Source organism: Schistocerca nitens, chromosome 4, assembly GCF_023898315.1.
Source record: "Schistocerca nitens isolate TAMUIC-IGC-003100 chromosome 4, iqSchNite1.1, whole genome shotgun sequence".
Classification (NCBI taxonomy): Eukaryota; Metazoa; Arthropoda; class Insecta; order Orthoptera; family Acrididae; genus Schistocerca; species Schistocerca nitens.
Window position 1 is genome coordinate 570,372,409 of NC_064617.1, and position 21,063 is coordinate 570,393,471.

The 21,063-nt window shown below is 40.8% G+C and overlaps 2 protein-coding genes across 2 annotated transcripts in view; one reads left to right on the forward strand and one right to left on the reverse strand.

Annotated features, from left to right (window-relative positions):
* Window positions 1-292: 292 nt before the first annotated feature.
* LOC126252090 (trypsin delta-like) overlaps window positions 293-21,063 on the reverse strand; it is a 42,028-nt gene continuing 21,257 nt past the window's right edge. Inside the window, exon 2 of the mRNA XM_049952951.1 lies at window positions 293-732. Within this exon, the coding sequence (XP_049808908.1) occupies window positions 370-732 (363 nt within the window). The 3' untranslated portion in view covers window positions 293-369. The remainder of the gene's footprint in view (window positions 733-21,063) is intronic.
* LOC126252087 (trypsin delta-like) lies at window positions 6,273-13,374 on the forward strand. Its single transcript, XM_049952943.1, has 2 exons — window positions 6,273-6,702; window positions 12,935-13,374. Exons 1-2 carry the CDS (start codon window positions 6,298-6,300, stop codon window positions 13,295-13,297), a joined length of 768 nt encoding a protein of 255 aa, XP_049808900.1. The 5' UTR covers window positions 6,273-6,297; the 3' UTR covers window positions 13,298-13,374.

A 21,063-nucleotide genomic window follows, 5' to 3' on the forward strand; every position in this document is an offset into this window, starting at 1 on the left:
GAGTTTTGGGTAACAAGATTAAATAAGGTAGAAGGGATGGATAACATCCCATGTAAATTTCTGAAATCATTGAGGGAAGTGGCAACAAAACGACTATTATTTTTCTGTGTAGACTGTATGAGACTAGCGATATACATTCATACTTTCAGAAACACATCATCCATTATATTGTATTGAGTATGTCCGTCTTCATTACTGTTGATATGGAATTCATAATAGAGGAGAATTAATCAATGTAGTTTTGAGGACAGTATTTCGGTTAAGAATGAGCTGATAAAATTGATACATAACATAATAGAAAAAAGTTTTATTGCCGTGGTTTTATGTTACAGTTAAGCATAATTTATTCATGACCAGGTCGATCGCTTGTTACACGCCAGTTACTTGCGTTATCCAGGAACGCAAGTCGGCCACATTAGAGTAGACGCCAGGGTAGCCGGCCTGAGCGCATCCTCTTCCCCAGGAGACGATACCGTACTGGGTGGATCCTTCCACCAGCGGTCCGCCGCTGTCGCCCTGGTACGAGTCCTTGCCGCCCTCGTCTTCTCCTGCGCAGATCATGCGCTGAGTGATCTCGCCGCCGTAGGCTATGTTACAGGAGGCACGGGCCACGATGGACGTGGTGACCGCCTGCAGCTGTATGGGGGAGGAGCCTCCGGAGGACAGGGTGCCCCAGCCTGTGATGGTCACCGCTGTGCCTGCAGATGGCTCCGTCGAGCCGAGGCTCACCGCCTGCAAAGTACGGTACAAACTCGTCACGAGGCGCCCTCGAAAACAGTAGGGGAAAGTGCTTTGGGAACATAACATTCGCTATCCAATGTTAACAAAACTAACAAAACATTACGCAGGAATCTTTCTTCAATAAATTTCATTTAGCTATCCCTCCGCTGCACGTATTTGTTACTCATTAAACAGTAACCGATTTCAGCCTGTAGTGGACCATATGTATGAAAGATAGTCAGCTAAGCATAACACTGAGCCCATCTCTATGACATGACTAATTGAAGGGACGAGAATGATATAGCCCAAAGCCACACTTTTCTCAAAATACGTTTTTTGTGTTAGTTCAACTTCTACTCAACAGAGGAAGCTACTGCGTAAATATTTTAACTTTCATTCACTAGATGACAGAGCAGTTCACACTTAATGTTCTCATACTGTGAGAAAGCAGTCTTTTTCGATTCTGAAACATCCCAAAGCCACAGTGCATTGGCGCTTCCAAAGAAGAGGCTACTCCCACACATAAGCGGAAAAGACGATTCAGATACAGAAATGGCTAGTTCTGAAGACGATTTTTCGTCCAGTGACAGCAGTTATTGTCCCTCTGATAAATGTTCATCTGAAAATGACATGGTAAGTCTAAAATACTTACTTTTTTAAACATTTAAAACATTGGGGCTTAGGTCTACATCACAGTGAAATATTATTGCGTAATTATACCTGTTATATACTCACTACTAAAAATATGTACATGTGAATCACGAACAAATTTCACTTCACCTATTAATTACTGCATTATTGCTAATAATTATAAATATTACAAGCCTATTTATATAATATATTAACGTTTGGTATATGTGTTGAAGTGTCTTTGGTCTTTCTCATTCTGAATACTTTGTTTGGCTTAGGATGCTGATGAATGTGAAAGGTCTCCTGAAGTATCACCTGCTAAAAAACCTAAAGTCAGAAAAAATAGAAGAAATATGAACAATAGGAAAAGGGAAAAATGTAAACGTCGTAGAAATTATGACAGAGAGTACATATCTGTTAAAAAAGGACAAATTGTTTGTGCTAAAATTCTTGGTCCTGGATGTAAATGTAAAAAGAAGTGTTGGAGCAAAATTCATGAATGTGTAGAACAGATATTCAAATCTTTTTGGGATATGGGTGATTTCAATTGCCAAAATAATTACCTTCTGAGCAGTATTAAGATGCAACAAGTGCAAAGGAGGTAACGATGATTAATGATAATTTGAAATTGGTTTTTATATCATGTACTTTTTATAAATAAAATATTATTATTTTGACTATTATATTTCACATTTTAAGGTACCCAAAGAAAAGTAAAAGCCCAATTTCACGGCGAATGGTGACATCTTCGTGCCAGGTCAAGGTTAATGGCTGTAATATTTTGAAATGCAGACAAGCAGTTTTAAGTGTGCATGGGCTTCAGAAAATCAAGGACGTCCTGTGGTTAACAACTGAATTAAGTGCCAGCAACGCGCGGCTTCGGATCATGAATCAGAAGTTCTTGTTCCTCCTGTTTTAATTTAATTGAAATCAGTTCCTTGATTCCAGGCGGCACTGAATTGAAAACCTGCATCCGTTAAGTAACACTGACCGCAGTACTGAGTTGTACAGCCTCCTTAAAAACACAGTCCCAGAAAGCTGACGCTGAGCATAAAACTTCAGACTTCTCGTGAAACAAGCGATGCCTCGTGTCCAGGCAATGCTGCTGCGGCTGATTCCTCAGGTAAGTAGCACTACCTGGGCTGTAGCTGACTAGTCTAAGCCACATGCCAGGGTCGCCAAATGTTAAAGCAGACTCCCCTCAGGGCAAGAAGAGAATGCGCCAAGTCTCACATGAGTGATCGTAGATGACGCAAAGGTTTAGGTGGAAGAGAAACGTTTGAAATACGCACCAACACTTCTCAAGGTCCTATCTCATATCTGACAGCTTCCTTTCAACAGGAAACTTCTAAACTTTCCGTTACGCTGCCACAGAGATTAGGAGGGGCTGCTGGCGAATTTTAACTCGAGCCACGCCAATCTGCTCAGCTGGAAGACTCAGTCAGAGTTGAGAGCAGACAAGGACAGCCTTATTTTACCTTCCCTCAAGTCGAACGTCATCCTCCTTCTCTCACGAGCTGAATTCAGTGGCAAGGGAGAGGTGCTGCTCGATGATCCTGCTTGTCTCAAGCTAAGAGAGGATCCAACTGGCAAGATCTATAGAACCAAATTACCCCTTCTCAAGAACAGTTTTTTTCCGAGTAAAGTCATTAAAGATCTGCGCCAGTAGACTGAAGTTCCCCCGAGTACTGATCGTCCTACCGAAAATACATGACGACGGCTCTTGTCCTCACCCAGTATAGAGCAGCATTAGAGCCATTACCAGATTCCTGGCCGTAGATCTACTTCAATGTTGACTGAGACTTCTCGTAGTCAAATATGATGACCATATTAACAATTTACAGTACTTCACAGGACGTCTGAAAACACATAAACTATAAGGGTCGGATATTTTAGATTTCTCTAACTTTGTTATTTACTAAAATAACTCTGCAGGACCATTAGAAACAAAAAGTTGCATGTGCATACCACATGTTATTTCTTAAGTATTTAAAACACGTAGAAGGTGTCGCCATTGAAAGTCCTCTCTCTCCAATTGTGGCCAAATATTTTCTAGAAACTTTGAGGAAAAAGCACCGCAGACGGCAAGTCACCAACATTTCAGTGCGTCTTGCAGCATGTAGACTTTTCATTTATTCTGTGTCCCCAAGAATAAAGATTTTACGTGTATCCGCCATATGAACTCGCTCCATCCGAATATACAGTTCACCATCGAAACAGAAAAATATTGTCGCTTACCATTCCTAGATGTCATGGATAGAAGAAAAGTTGACGGTACACTGGGACAAAGAATCTACAGAAAGTAACTTACACAGAGAAATTACGAGCCCTCAATAAGTAATGCAACTTGTTTTTTCAAGGCATCTTCAGTCGAAAAAATTAGGAATTAGTCGAGAGACATATACCTATTTCAGTCCCCCTTGTTTCTTAAAGCTCCGATATATCGCTGCGCTGTCCGTATCCTTCAGGCGTGTGTACACAAGGTGTGTTCCACTGAGCTAACAGTGAGTTTCTTTCGGCGGAAAATCACAATCGCAGATGCCCATATGCGCTTGCAGAATGTCTCCGAAGACTTGTCAGTGAACCAAAGCGCTGTGATAGGTTGGGCAAGAGGTGTGTCACCATTGTAACAAGGTCACACAAAACTATCCGATGTCACCCGTTTCCGCCGGCAGTTTACATTTGTGACTCCTGCAATGTTAGAACTGTCATTCCACGTGATCGACGGACCACAATCAGAACCCTGCTGCACAATTGGACGTCTTCGTTGGTAAGACTGAAAAATACGTCCACCAGTTTCAGTACTCAATCGTGAGCGCCCGCCGGGTTCCTCGCTGTCTAGAGAGCTAGGAAGGACCATCTGTGCGGAACTGCTTGCGTGTTGCGAGGCTGATGGTGACTATTTTAGTCGAACATCGTCACAGACTATGGAACATGGGTTCATCACTGCGAACCGGAAACAAAACGGCAATGAATGGAGTGGTGCCACAGCAGCTGTCCTCAGAATAGCAAGTTCAAAGCAGCATCCTCAGCCATTAAAATCTTGGCGATGGTCTACTACCTGAGTCGTTAGAGAGCGACCCTTGGCTGTTCGAGAGAGGATGTGGATAAGACATGAAGATGAACCACGTCATTTCAGTGTGGACTACCGTAACCGTCTCAGTGTTGTATTTCCCGGTGGCTAAATTGGATGGGAGGTCCTATTGTGAGGCCTGCGAAGGCACCTGACCTGAATACCTTTATTTGTTTCCTATGAGGATATTTCAGGTCACTTGTGTATGGCACCGCAGTGGATACGGAGATGGAATTTGTTGAAAGAATTGTTGCCTACCTGTGATGTGATTCAAAACACACCAGCGACATTTGTCAGGATGCGTCAGAACCTTGTACACTGATTTCATGCTTTCATTGAGGCTGATAGGCATCAATTTCATCACATTTTTTAAGTCATTGTGTCAGTGACGGTATTTGCAGTTAACTGTAACTAATGTAAGCAAAAAAGTACACAGTAATGTGATTTTATTCGTATTATCTTCTTAAGCTGATTTGTTAAACCGCAGCCTCCCTACCTGAAATTGTTCGGTAGAGCACCCCCTTTGTCCTGTTAAATTTTTGCTGCACTCTCGCGGAAACTCCCTGCATAACATAATTAGTATATCCTGAGGATAATACTGCGGCTTGTTAATTTGGTTTTCTTTTCCAACAACTTCTTAAATCTCCACCGGAGGTATTGTAACTGTTGCCTACAGACGAGATATTGCTGCTCTTCTTCACTGCGTGACGGCATCTTCATTAGGTTGCTGTGGAAGTTGAAACAATGGTACTATGACGTACAGATATGTAAGATCTTTATTCCAGAGGAAATAGATTTTAATTCCCATTCGATATCTGGGACCACACCATTTTCCTCCGTAATTACCCCATGTGAATATCAAAATAGTTGTTTAGACAAGATTCGTCCTAGCAACTATCTCATTCTTCCCAGGTAACTACTTCAAAGGGGGTCGTACTACCATGAGTTCACCAGTATTGGTTTACACGGTGTGTGGGGACGAACGAGGCTGGTATTCATGAAATGGGAAGGGGGAGGGGTTGGAGCATGGGAGCACTGTACCATTAATTGGTGACATCACACGAAACCACCAGCTTCGACGTGTACTCTCGAGGTAACTAATTCGGTGATCTGGACCAACACTGGGTACAGACGTATTATCTATTTGGTTTTTTTCTCATTGTACTTATTGCTCCGGCGGGTCTCGTAGTGAATCAGAGCTTAGACAGGAAACGACCTTGTTTGTTTCACCGTGATTTACCTTGATTGGTGGGGAAAAGTTCCAGCGTTCATTTCCTGAACATCAGAATGCTGATTAGTCACGGTCCCGCATTTCGTTCAGCGAGGTTAAAGTAATATATCAATATATGGCGAAGTATGTTTGTTCACCAAGGTCTCACTTGCGGCAGTATATCTCATTCCATTTCCTCCTATCTAGGATCTGAAGAATTACCGTTGTTAGATCAATCAGAGATGAATTGAAGCTTTTGGACAGTATTCTCTGAAGCGGTTGCAGCGCTTCCTTGTACGTCTCATTTTGAAAATACTGTTTATTCTTAAAGAACAAAAGGGTATTCGGACTTCCCCACCTCCCAAGGAAAATATTCGCCTATGTTACGTAAATCATTCGGTGTGCCCTCATTGATCTATCAGCGTAGCTGTTCACGGTCCGGATGGGAGAAATTAGAATGAGATAAACTGCCTCTAGTGAGCGGTTTGTGACGAAACATATTGCTCCATATATTCATTTATTACTTTGACCTCGCTGAACTAATTGCAGGACCGTGACTATCGGATTGTCAAGAGGTCTTTAGAGTGGAGAGTCGCTTGTGTAAGCGATAAGACCGTTATAAAAGCCGACCACAGCCGACTGTGATCATCCGCCGGCCAGAACCATGCAGACAGCCGTCGTCCTGTGCCTGCTGGTGGCGCTCTGCAGCGCTGCGCCCTCCACGAGGTCCCACTTGCCCAGACCGCGCCTCGATGGCCGCATCGTGGGCGGCGAGGCCGTAGACATCTCGCAGTACCCCTGGCAGCTGTCGCTGCAGAAGCTGGGCTCCCACAGCTGCGGCGCCTCCATCATCAGCTCCAACTGGGCGCTGACGGCGGCCCACTGTATCGAGGGCGCCTACGTCAACTTCGTGTCCCTCAGGGCCGGATCTTCCACCCGCGGAAGCGGCGGAACTGTGTACGATGCTGCCGACGGATATTACCACGGGGATTACGACTCCGATACCACTGACTACGACGTCGGCGTCATCCAGATTGACGGATCATTCTCCTTCGATTCCAACGTTCAGGTACAGCTCGTGCACAGAAAATACGTACTTATGCATATTTAAAATTTATTTTTGTCTTACAACTGTATGCTGAGGATCATGTGTTTAGTTTTTTTCTCGAACATAGTTCCAGGTGCCTTAAATTCGATACGACCTACTGAATTCGATGGGCAACAATCGAATGTTTCCCAGGTATCGCCATCACTTAACAAATCTGAAAGGCATAGGGTGCCATTAAAATTATCTTCTTCAAATAGATATTTGTCCATAAGAAAAATTTCATGTATTGGAACGATAATTATCATATGATGACATTTATTTGAGCTCATAAAGGAATCTATGGTTTGGTAAAAACACATCTTCACGACTTAGGAACTGAATCAAAATTTTGCACATGTTCTGTAGCTGTTTTTTCGAAGTTTTGCTGCTTTTTGAGAGGATGAGTAACGCTTCAATATTTTGCCTCCATACATGTAATATATATTGCATCTTTTATTCGATGTGAGATCCCGATTCATGAAGGGTAAATTTTCTTTGGTTGATTATGGGTAGCACCACTACGAACATTTTCTGTGGTGTTAAATGCCTGGGAATTAATTTAAAGTAGACGCTGAGAACATGGTGCTGAGAACATTATTCATTCTTGTGAAAGCTGCGATCAGGAGAAGGTAGCTTAAGAAACACACCGTGTTGTGTACTACCGAAAGTAACGTTTAATTGCTGTAAAGGAAAGAGAAGGGAGGCAGCGCCTTTACAGCGCAGAAGGCAGGCTGGCAATGACGAGGCTGCTGAGCAAATGTGAGATGCACTCCCACCACTAAGAAATCGTTGAAAACAGCCAAGTGCTGAAATCTAGGGATGAAGAGCGATAGCATCTTACAAGAAAAAGAGCATCCTTTTAATGCGAAGGAATCTGCGAGGTTAACGAACAGAGGACGTGAACTGACCCTTCGTAGAATTTCTCACGGGCTACAGTGAGCGACGTTACCCACCAAAAATCAGAGTAGTGAATTCCATTGGCTGAGTCCTTACTCGTAGGAGGAGTTTTAGAACGTTCTAGAATCCCTTTCCAAACGGAATACGAAAAGAAGGCTATTAACTCTCAGCTTCATGACCTGTGTAGAGTAAGGCACTGCTTTTGTAATGGGTGCTGGGGTTCATTGCAGGGAGCACATACACATATGCCTCGAGCCTTACTAGCGACTCGCGAAAGTGTGGAAAAGGACTCTCCTGTGCGTTTAGAAAGAGGATAAATTGTGAGGGAAGGACTTATAGGCTTTAATAACAAGAACATCAGTGAAACGTCTCACTGTTAGAACAAGAAAAGTGTCGATTTCGCAACTACGAGTCAGTTAAGACATTTCTGTGGAAGCAGAGTGACTATTTCTTGCTTCTCTGTGGTGTCTGAGGCATGGTGAAGTGCTTTTATACGAACGAATATATGATTCATTTTTCCGTTCCAGATTTGTGAGCAAACAGTAACCTTGACGTGTATTCTGTGTTGTGCTGAAGTACTCTCAGATCTAGGAGTTTGGGGGCGGTATAATATGGCTATTGTGTAGACGGAATTTATAGACACTCAACGTACATCTTCAACACGTCGACTAATAGCACAGATCATATCGTGACCCAGTACAAATCCTCACAGTAGTGTAATCGGTTCTATACTCACCACTGCATGGCAGACAGAGAAACACTTACACTACATGTGTTGAGATTCATTCGCTTGTTGTTTCAGCTCTTTTCTGTCAGTTTCAGTTTGGGTGGAGGCCTTCTGTTACATTGGGCTTATCAGTATGTACCAACTTAGTGTGTCCGCATAACGCTATGTGAAGAGGACAGTTTAATATCCTGTACTGACTTTATACGCCTGCATTTCTCGGCTGTCGGAAAGTAAATAATTATGCGGTAACTAGTTCCATTCATTCTAGTACGGTATTTACTCAACGAACGTTATTGATCTCCTAATTAAGCTAATGTAGAAAACCAAAACGACTAGATTCTTAATCTAATATATTTATCTGTGTGAATGTTGTCACATGACAGAGCAGACAGATTGGTGGAAGATTTCGGCTGCATCTTTATAAAAGACACCACCACAGCATCTGTCGTAAGGGGTTTAGACAAGCCACGGACAGTTAGTCGACCATAATCTCAAACCCGAGTCCACGACGTTGACCGCTGCACCGGATCTCTCTGTGATTTTTGAGACAGTAGATTCCATATAAAGGTGTATGCGATAAAAACATTATAAAACTCACAATAATCCTCACGTAATTTTCGAGTTATTGTGGTGTAACTGAGACCACATAATGTTAAAGCTACACGTTTATCAGTGAGCCACATTGTTCATATATGTGAAATAGCCTCAATATTTACAAAAATACAGACAGCGTACTAACATACACGCACAAGGATGTATTCAAGCGCAAATTAATAATTAATATGAGGGATATTCGGGAAGTAAGGTAGGATCGTTCGCGAAATGAAAACCACAGTGGAAACCAAAATTATTTTTTCGTAACTGTTAGCCACACCTTCCAGCTGCCTCTCTAAATAGCCGCCGATTCGACTTAGACATTTGTCGTGACGTTGTGCTAACTACCCAGCACCCACGTCCCAAATAGCCGCAAGTGCTTTCCGCCAATTCTCTGCACTGGTCTGCACTGTGTTGTCTGTGCCACAATGTTGTCATCGTAGGCATAGGTTCGTGCGAGTATAGTTAAACATGGTGGGAGCCAATTAAGGGCTGTATTGTGGGTCATCAAACACTTTCCATCGAAAACGCTTCTGGAGCGTTTACATTGCACTACAGAATGTAGCTGAAAATTGTCTTGATGGAAGAAACGCTTGACATTTATGTTATGTGGGCTGCATAGCTTCAGGCTAAATCTCTCACCAGATCCATATACACGGCGGAAGACACTGTTGTTTTAGGCATTTCTATGTGATGACTTTGCGCTCTAAACTGAAAAGTGTGACGTGAAGCGATCGATAGCCACAGTATAGACACTCCCCAACACATCTGTGCAAAGTTCCATCGGATTTTCGGAGTGGTTTTCACATCATGTCTGGGCAGACCCTACTTTCCGAATTCACTTCCTACGATAAAATAAGCGAGCGGTGGTGGTGGTAGTTAGTGTTTAAGGTCACGTCGACAACGAGGTCATTAGAGACGGAGCGCAAGCTCGGGTTAGGAATGGATTGAGAAGGAAATCGGCCGTGCCCTTTCAAAAGAACCATCCCGGCATTTGCCTTAAACGATTTAGGGAATTCACGGAAAACCTAAATCAGGATGGCCGGAGACGGGATTGAACTGTCGTCCTCCCGAATCCGAGTCAAGTGTGCTAACCACTGCGCCACCTCGCTCGGTAATAAGAGAGTATAGCCCCATCGACCGTACGGACACTGCAACGCCAGAGGCAATTTCTTTGTACCTGAATACTGTTGTTACCAGTGGCGTTCCCAAACTATCAACTTGGCAGTCATCAATGGCTTGCCATGATGCTAGAATAGAGCTGAGCCTCTGTACGCGTGAAAGGGTGAAGATACTGTAAACGTAGTGTTTCAGAGGGACCCATCTACTGCAAAATAAATCTCATTAAATCGCAGAATGGTAAAAGGAAAGGAGGATAATTAGTGTTTAACGTCTCATCGACTACAACGTCATTAGAGACAGAGTACACACGCTCGAATTAAGTGAAGGACTCAGGTGGAAATTGGACGTTTTCTATTAGAGAATCCATCTGTGCAATTTCCTTAAGGGGTTACAGGGAAATCAGGAAAAATGTAAGTCCGGATGCCCAGACAGGGATTTGATCCACTGTTCTCAAAAATGGAGATCGAATGTGGTAATCGCAGAGCCATCTCACTTGGTCGCAGAATAGGTATATCTTGGTTGCCTTCTTGCCATCTACATTTCAAAATACAATTATGTAAATACACACTAGCACAAATCTCGAAGAAAACACAAATATCCTTCACATTCGGACATTTACTAGTTGTGTTACAACAGAGATCTAGTGGAACATCACATTTTGGTTAGATTAGCGAAAGAGTGAATAATAAACAGTTTCGCACTACCTATAATTGTTTCATACTCTCTCGGTAAGGGCTCTTAATCTGAAATTAAATGATAAATAAGAATCCCCAGTGTTTTGTTTAAAGGTACCAAAATCCGTAGAAGCTACTTCACACATCACCATTGTGATTGAAATGGATTAGTATTGCATGTTCCTATCCAATGAGTGGGTTTGGAATCGTCATTTGTCAAATAAACCGATCTACCTCCAGTATTCGTCAATACAACCAGTGTGGTAGCTCCACCAGGAGCGTGAGGGTATAGCTGGTGTTCCTATTACTAGACTGAAGTGGATTTCGGCGCCGAGATTGCGCTGCCCATCCGGAAAAGATTTTATAGTGAAGTACCATTCAACTGCGTAGGTGTTCCTCAGTGAAGCGACCGCCTCCGACTTGCTGCTTGTCCCTGTTGAAATTGTTGATATAATGCACATCCTCGACCGTTTGGTGAACATTGGCTTCTCTATTCCTTCGTATCGCTCTAACAATTCCCTAACATTTGTTTCTCAGTGGCAAAACATTTCCATTGCTATTTACAACATGGTAACACAGAAATAAATGTGTCTGAATTTTCCAGAAAAATTTTGCTTCTTCAGAAACATTGTTGAGAATATTCTCGGAGTGTTGTCCAATTATAATTTATTACTTGTGATCAATAGTTTTACTATGAAACGGAAAATATTAAGTTTGTGGGAGGAAGGGGGAAGGGGAGAAGATCGTAGCTGAGCGAACACTTTGCACGACTACCACGCTCTAAACTCAGGTTCTCTAATCTTTACTGACATCAATTCTGCGTTAGTGAAGGAACGAGAACGTAGCCAGCTCTCACACACTACAGCTGACTAGGTGTATCAATAAAAAGTCTCCAAATTTTGACATTAACTGCTAGAACACTGAGCAATAATATCTCCCTAAAAATTATCGCCTTACAACGCATACTAAAGAATATTAAGCAACATGCCGTCGATATTAATTACCGCACAGCTCATCATGACGACATTAGAGCTCTGCATCACTTATCAACAACATCATCATCATCTTCTTCTTCACTTCAGGCATTAAACTTTTATTTGTTTTGCCTTTTACGGCACACAAAGCTTCCTCCTTTGACTTTCAAATGGCTTAGATTTCCTTACAGGAGACCTAATCTTCCTCCACACATTCTTTAATGACGTTCATTCACGTTTGTCTTCTTTTCTGGTATTTAATTACATTTAATTCATCCAATTCTCACCTAATTTCATATATCGAGGTATGTCAGCTCGGTGCGTTTATTTATTGCTGTTATAAATTTCTTCTCTGTTGCTTTTATGAGGCTTTCCAGGGATTTACTTATAAAGCACGATTTTTTTCTGTAAACAAGCATTTCATGTAATTTTTCCATCATGTTCCTGTCCTCCTTCTTTTTACACATTGGTTTCTTGTTACAAACGTACTCCAAAACTTGAATATTCTCTTCTCCATTCCTTCGTCATACTCATATGTGCCGAGCACAGTGTTTGAACTGTTCTACTGTTCCAATGGCAGTCACGGTGTTGGCTGTACAAGACGATTTCCTATCAAGGACCTTCACTTTCTCTCCTTCTCTGAAATCGTCAAGTCAAATCATGGAAAGTAATGAATGAGCTACACACAAAATAAAATTGTACGTCACATTTTACATGTGTGCCGGCCGTTGTGGCCGTGCGGTTCTAGGCGCGTCAGTCTGGAACCGCGTGACCGCTACGGCCGCAGGTTCGAATCCTGCCTCGGGCATGGATGTATGTGATGTCCATAGGATAGTTAGGTTTAAGTAGTTCTAAGTTCTAGGGGACTGATGACCACAGATGTTGAGTCCCATACTGCTCAGAGCCATTTGAACCATTTTTTACATGTGACTTTCGGCAAGTTATGTGTACTATGAAGAAGTCATGTCGTACAGATGGGCTCAGTGTTATGCTCAGCTGACTATCTTTCATACATATGTTCTACTACAAGCTGAAATCGGTTACCGTTCAATGAGTAATACATACGTGCAGTGGAGGGATAGAAAAATGAAATATATTGACGAAAGGTTCCTGCATAATGTTTTGTTAGTTGTGTTAACATCGAATAGAGAATGTTATGTTCCCAAAGCACTTTCCCCTACTGTTTTCAAGGGCGCCAAGTGACGAGTTTGTACTGTGCTTTGCAGGCGGTGAGCCTCGGCTCGACGGAGCCATCTGCAGGCACAGCGGTGACCATCACGGGCTGGGGCGCCCTGTCCTCCGGAGGCTCCTCCCCCATACAGCTGCAGGCGGTCACCACGTCCATCGTGGCCCGTGCCTCCTGCAACACAGCCTACGGCGGCGAGATCACTCAGCGCATGATCTGCGCAGGAGAAGACGAAGGCGGCAAGGACTCGTGCCAGGGTGACAGCGGCGGACCACTGGTGGAAGGATCCACGCAGTACGGTATCGTCTCCTGGGGAAGAGGATGCGCTCAGGCCGGCTACCCTGGCGTCTACTCTAATGTGGCCAACTTGCGTTCCTGGATAACACAAGTCACTGGAGTGTAACAAGCCATCCAGCCGTAAATGAATAAATTATTCTTAACTGTAACATAAGACCATCACAATAAAACTTTTTTCTGTTACCTAATGTATAAATTTTATCAACTCATTCTTAAGCGAAATACTATGTTCTCAAAACTACATTGATTAATTCTCCTGTATTATGAATTCCATATCAACAGTAATGAAGAAGGATAAACTCAATAAAATATAATGAATGATATGATTCTGAAAGTATGAAGGTATATCGCTAGTCTCGCACATTCTACACAAAAGTAACAGCCACTAAGTTGTCGCTTCCCACTATGATTTCAGAAATTTACATGGGGTGTTATCCACCCCTTTTGCCTTATTTGATCTCAAGTCTCCCAAACCTCATTTAAATTCTGTTTCTAATAATGGATAACCAGTTTCATCCCTGTCGACTCCTATTTCTTCTTCTATCACGTCGTCAGGCAAGTCCTCCCCCTCATACAAGCCTTCAATAAACTCTTTCCACCTATCCGGTCTCTCCCGTGCATTTCATAGTAGAATTCCTATAACATTCTTAAGGTTACCACCCTTGGTGTTGTTCTCACCAAAACTTGTGTTTACTTTTCTTTATGCCGCGTCAGTCCTTCCAAGAGTCCATTTTCTTCAATTTCTTCACCTTTATTCTTGTAGCGGTTTCGCCTGAACTTCCATGTGCTATGCACTTTTCTCATTCGAATGTGACTTATATTTCTATATTCCGAAATGTCCCTGAAAATATTCTTCTTTCATCGATGAACTGAAATATCTATTCTGTTACCCAATGTTTCTTCGCAGCTGCCTTCCTGGTACCTCTGTTATTCTTTCCAAATTCTGTCATTTCCCTGTTTTAGAGTTGTCCATTCCTCTTCAGTTGAATTACCTACTGAGCTATTCATTTATCACAGTATTTACAACGTCAGAGAAATTCAATGTACCTACCTCCAATCCTTAGGACTTCCCTATCCCACATTCTTGTGCACTGGCTCTACCTGACTAGTCTTCTAAACCTCATCCTACTCATCATCATTGCCAAATTCTGACCTGATTCTGCATCTATTCCTGTGTTCACCTTATAATCTGTTCTCTGAGTTCTGAACCTCTGTCTGACCATGATGTAATCTACCTGGAAACGTGCCATACCTCTTTGCGTTCTCGAAGTACACCTCTCCTTTTCGTGATTCTTGAACTTAGTAATACCTATTACTAACTGCAACTTATTGCAGAACTCAGTTGGTCTTTATCCTTACTTATTCCTACTACCAAGCCCATATTTCTCCTTTCTTCTAATCCTTCCCCTGTACCAGCATTCCAGACCCCCATGAGTAATAGATTTCCCTCTCCCTTTGTATATGAATTACCCGATCAGTATCCTGTTATACTTTCCTGCCTTGATTGAGCACTAGATTTTCCCCTTTTAAGTACTGTAGCTTCCCTATGACGTTCAAACTTCCGACACCCCATGAGCCGACTCTCAAAACGTTACACTTTATTGATTGAATCCTTATCTCCTTTTCACCTCCCATTGGTTGTGCCCTCCCATAGATCTGAAAAGGCGAGTAGTCGGGTGTCCTTTGTCAACGGAGAGATCATCCGTTACAGGGCACACGTCCTGTGATACCGCTATGTGTCGTTATTGTAATGGTTACCACTGCCTTCGGCAAGAAAGTGACATGAATCTCTGTCCGCTCCTCCGCCCTCTTTGACAACGCCGTTGGAAGAAAGAAGACGACCTACTGTGCTGGAATTCTTTAAGAAAATTGTAACAGCTAAGCAGTATTAGAGTGAGCAGCGAACAGTGCTACTACTTTCGAGCCATATATGGAGGAAACGAAGAGACAAACGAAGGATGTACTCTAAATTGAATAAGGGAAAATTTCAACAAGCTGCTGCAATTTCGTTTATTATTATGTAGAAAAGCGATAATGGGTATATAATGGAAGTCTGCAATAGAAGGGAATGCATTTAAGATTATAAACTGGTCACTGGTTTTGAAGCTTTTATGACGCTTCTTTTGCTTGACCCATTGCATGCCATCTTACTGATTCGCCATTGCACTACTTTAAGACAGCATTTGTGGACAACTTACTTTCAAGGTCCTCGTGCACTGCATTAACTTCCATACCAATGTGCCTATGTGGCTTATGTCCTCACAGTAAACCTCTTTCACTCTCCAGTATGACTAATTGAACATGCTATGTTGAGCGCTTGATCTGAAATTCGTTGTATGAAAAAGAATGACGTTATTATCCAAAGAAAAAAGGTCCCTACGTAGTCCAGAGACCGATTCGGCTAATTTGAACACACACACACAGACACACACACACAAACACACACACACACACACACACACACACAAATACACTCCATTCACATTATCATTACATTTAGAAACTCTAGTTGTAAATTACCTTCAGTGACTGTAATTAAAAATGCACTTATTCATGGAACTTTCACGCATAAAATCCTTTATGCTGGACCGAGGCTCTATCTCAGGCATTTGCCTTTTGCGGAATGAAATAAGGTGCTGGTGGGAGTAAGGCTGTGAGAACGGGTCGTGAGTCGTGCTTCTCGACGACTTTATCTTAGTTTTCCTGGTAGAGTCATTTGCTTACGTTGAAGTTCCTTTGCCGACTCGAAGCTTGTAAAGAAATTATCTGTTGCGATATGTCTTTCACTCAAGAAATATTCTGTCAACACAAAGCGGTTCACTGACCCCCAGTAATATATTATCACATATCAACAGTTGTAAGCTAATTGGACATTATTATGTATGTGGGATGTTGTAATTAGCCATATAGTTTTCCATAATGGTTATTTTATTAATGCAAGAATGGATAGACTTCTTCCCTGTGAAAAGCAAAAGAAGAGTGTTCGTGTTACAGTCCAGCATAAAGTTTCAATCTGCTGCGAAGTTTCATATCAGTGCCCACTCTGCTACAGAGCGAAATTTGCAGCCTGTAATCACTAATTCCTACTGCTTAACGCCAGCCAAAATATAAATGCTTCACTCCCCTATTCCCACAATGCAATTGGTGTGTAGACTAGTTTCCAATGTAACTTACCTGCAGGCACCAAATGTATACTTCACTATACGTTATACAGTCTTAACCCTCACACCTATTATGAATAACACTACACAACACAAAGCGGTTCACTGACCCCCAGTAATATATTATCACATATCAACAGTTGTAAGCTAATTGGACATTATTATGTATGTGGGATGTTGTAATTAGCCATATAGTTTTCCATAATGGTTATTTTATTATTGCAAGAATAATTAATATAGGACTTTTACAAAGTGAGCATAGTATTGTTTTTAAGTAATGTGTTGTATTTTTTAATGATTAGCTTTCTTAAATTTGAAGGTGTTTACTAAAATAGAATGTATTACTTGACTTTATTTAGCTACTACAACGAGGAACATAGGATTGTTACAAATTTGGTACATGTCACACTGCACCACCATACTGAATATAAATTTTTATGTGTGTTTTCTTACTTGTATATAAATTGGACGCAAGACTCAACATAAATGTATTGTGTAATATAATGTAATAATACAGCAGTAAATCATATCAAGTGTGCTCACCGCCAGTACAAATAGAGATTGATATTAGTAACAAGTTTAAACATCATTCTAATATACATAGTTCAATCCTTTTTATGCTTATTTGCACAAATATACTATGATTATAACTAACTTTGTAAACACTCTATGAAAAAATATCTATAAAATTCAAATAATGAGTAATTACTCATACACACACATTATATATATATATATATATATAGGATTATTTGTGTTGTACAAGGTTTTTGGCATAGTGTGCTTACAAAGTTACTCGCCACTATAGTATATTTTCGCACAAATGTATAAGAAAGTATAAATTTATATTCGTTAGAATGATATGAAGTATTGTAATTAGTATTGTCACTATTTCTAATGTTTGTGAGCACAATCGGTACAAATTAGTGTTCTGCCTTCATCACAGATCGCCTTTTTAAAATTCTGGCTACACATTTTTTTGTTTTCTTCCTCTTTTAAGTGAACACAGAGAACATCTCACTTCGCTGATTAAAGGTTGTGTCTGTCTTGATGCACAAGCCTATGTGCAATACGTATTTCAGAGTTTTCTTCCGATTCCCTTGTCGTGTAGGTGTACTCAAAGTGGCCTTTGTATGTGGTGCAACCAAGTTCCATTGCAATTCATGAAGATAATTTTTTCATTGCCTCTTTACCTCAGTACCCGATGTGGTAAGCACATCCAGGGCATTTATTCTACTTTGATCCAAAGTGGTGCAGAAATCCTTCGAATGCCATCTTTGAACTCCACATGGAATGTAGTCAGTTTTGTACATTTGATTCAATGTGTCAGTGCCACAAAATGTTTCATTGTATGAAATTATCTTTACAGATTTTCCTGTCGTTTCGTTGATGTAGTCTGTGTTGTAAGTGGTAACACCAACAGTATAACGTATCTTGCGGACATATGATAGTAGCGTTTTACTGACATCAAACGCAAATTGTGGTTTCTGGACATTTTGATAACATAAAAATGATTGTTTTAGTCTAGGCTTAGTTTTCCTTACAGTCCCCAACACTGTCAAAGCGAAGTTTTCAGTCATTTTCTGATAAAGATGAACTGACGAAAAACAAGTCTCAACTACCAGGCTTCTATTAGTGCATGAATGGGTTCACTTAACTTTTTCACCTAATAACATGGGTAGCTTCACTTTTCTGTTTAACAACCATGCTAGCAAGTGGAAAAGTGTTTAGTATATAATATGTCTTGGAAAAATTTAACATCAAAATCTTAGTATGTAAATAAGTTATACGAAACAGTCACCAGACTCTTTTTTTAATAACTATGTTTTATTCCATGAACCGGTTTTCGATTCTTTTCAGGTTCAACTTCAAATGGAACCTGAAAAGGTTCGAAATCCGGTTCATGGAATAAAACATAATCATTCGAAAGGTGACTGGTTGCAGTTTTCTATAACTTATTTACATTATATATACAGTCACGGTTGTAAAATATCCAAAGTGGATAAGCATAATCAAAATCTTATTTCCAAATTTGTCCAGATTTCAAGACCTATATTCTGAAAAGGCTGCTGTTAAGGATATCTATCGGCTGCTTATATACTGCACAGTATTCAAAAGGTGTATTTAGGGAGTCGTATTTATCAATAAATTCTGGGCGGTTGTCCTGAACTGTAAAAAATCGGTCTTCTTGTTTACTATTCAATTGGGTTGCTTTATCAGCAAATCTTAGACAACTAATAAAACCTGAAATCGCCTTTGTGGTGTGCTAAAGAGGGCATTACAAAATTCAGGTGGCAAGACTTCTTCTGAGTTTGTCTGAGCCACCTTGTTTACTCTGCATATATACAAGAGACCAATGACAATCTTATTTCTACGAACTTGTAGTAATATGGTAATCAGCGAGTTCCTAGTTGATGAAAATTTGTCAATAATTTTTTCGCCTGTGTAAGTGACAATCTGATCTAGCATATCATCTGTCATTTGCAAATGCCAGGCATCAACTGGACTAGAGGTAGAGCTTGCTTGTCATTTTCGTCCTGGGAGGTGAGAATCTAATTTTGTGGAATTAGTTATTCTCTTATTAGAAAGTATAGTTGAAGACCACTTATAGTCATTCTCTCCTAGAAGAAAATTTCAGTTGGAAGAACCACTATGGTTATCATCTTCGTCATACCCATCTTCTTCCGTACCTGATGATTCCTAATTTCGACAAAACCATAACCTTCATCAGGATTTGGGACTTCAAATGACTCGTAACAGCAAAACGTTATAAATATATGAAACTACCTGGCAGGTTAAAACTGTGTACCACACCGAGAGTCGAAGTCGGGACCGTTGTCTTTTGCAGATAATTCCGCTACCAACTGAGCTGCCCAAGCACGACTTACGACACGTTCTCACAGCTTCAATTCTGCCACTACCTAGCTTTCTACCTTGCAAACTTCACTGGAGCTCTTCTCCGAACCTGGCCTAACTACCACTCCTGGGAGCAACGGTATTGTAAAGACATGGCTTAGCCATAGTCTGAAGGACGTCTTCAGCTTGAGATTTTCATTCTGCAGCGGAGTGTGCGCTGATAGAAAACTTCCAGGCAGATTAAAATTTTGTGCCAGAGAAAGGCAACAGTTCCGAGATCGAGTCTCGGTCCGGCACACAGTTTTAATCTAACAAGAAGTTTCATATTAGGGCACACTCCGCTACAGAGTAAAAATGTCATCCTGTATTATAAATATATCTTCATCTGTTCTGATTCGTTTTTCTCACTATAGCTCAAAAATGAAATTTATAGGGCTACATTGATAGAAAACTATGATAAATTACATACAATATATATTTCAGTATTGCATAGTGACCGAATTATAAATTAACCAATCTGCACAAATCAGCAATATGGCCTTCACACTGGGCTACCACACTACACTATATTTTAAGCGAAAAAGTGTAATTTACAAAGGAGTTTTTGACACAAATTGGAAATAAATAGCACATAGTCTAATACATATCTCTAATGCACAAACTGTGTATTTGTTTTAGTGGTGTATTATTTATAAAATTATACATTGTCAATCAGCATAAATAAGCTACACAGAGCTCACACCATCAAGACCCAACAGGCGTTCAACAATATTTTATCTCGACATCGCCGATTCAACAATCCAAATGTTTGGGTTAACATCGCTTTCATGTTGACACTGTTCAGAAAGAAAAGAATACTAAGTTTCCATAAATTGTTCCACTGTACTTTTTGAAATACACAATAAAAATAGATTGGGTTTCCTAGGACGCCACTGTGAGGTGTGAGTGAGGGTTAATGGCAAAAAGCTCTGCAGTATTAGGGGGGAGTAGAGAGAACCAAGCACAATATCCAAGCCAAGATTACATGTTTGAGGTGACTCCAGGTTTATCGGTCTGAGGAGCCCTTCTTCTTAAAGACATGTATTCAAAAGCAGAACAAGATCCCATTTTAACTTATCTCAATGTCTCAACGATAAACAAAATGAAAAAAGTGTCATAATTTGATAATAGACAACTTCAGGCTACAGGTTTTATTTAATTTTTGGCACACACAGACAAAAATTTTAATTATCACTTCGAAAATCTCAACGGGCTGTGCAACGACCTCGTATACATTACGTGGTTATGCCCCTCTCCACTGGACTACCCTTCCCATCCCAATGCATTCCCATCACCAACTAATCACAGCATTGTCCTAAAATGATAGCACCAGATATTCCTTATTTCTGTGAAGGTCAAAGATATTTGAGCCTCAATCATGTGCGCACAAAAACACATACAATCACACACACACACACACACACACACACACACACACACACACACACATACACACGCACGCAGAGAGAGAGAGAGAGAGAGAGAGAGAGAGAGAGAGAGAGATAGAGGGATTTACATTATCGAATTTTTAATTTTTTCTTTTGCGGCATATTCAAAGCACTCATCCAAAAACTACGTTAAGTGTGTGACTTGCAGTATTTAAAAGTAATTTTAGTATGCTTAAAAGTATCTGAATGCTCTGTAGTATTGTTTCACCATATTAATGGAATTTATCAAAAAACAAGCAGCATCTGCATATCTGTAATGTTCGATTTCCATATCATAGATGGTGGAAAGCATAACCGAGCTTCAAATTAATTATCTCCCACACCTATGTTGCTCTACGATGTCTGTCATATGTCACAAGACAGACAGA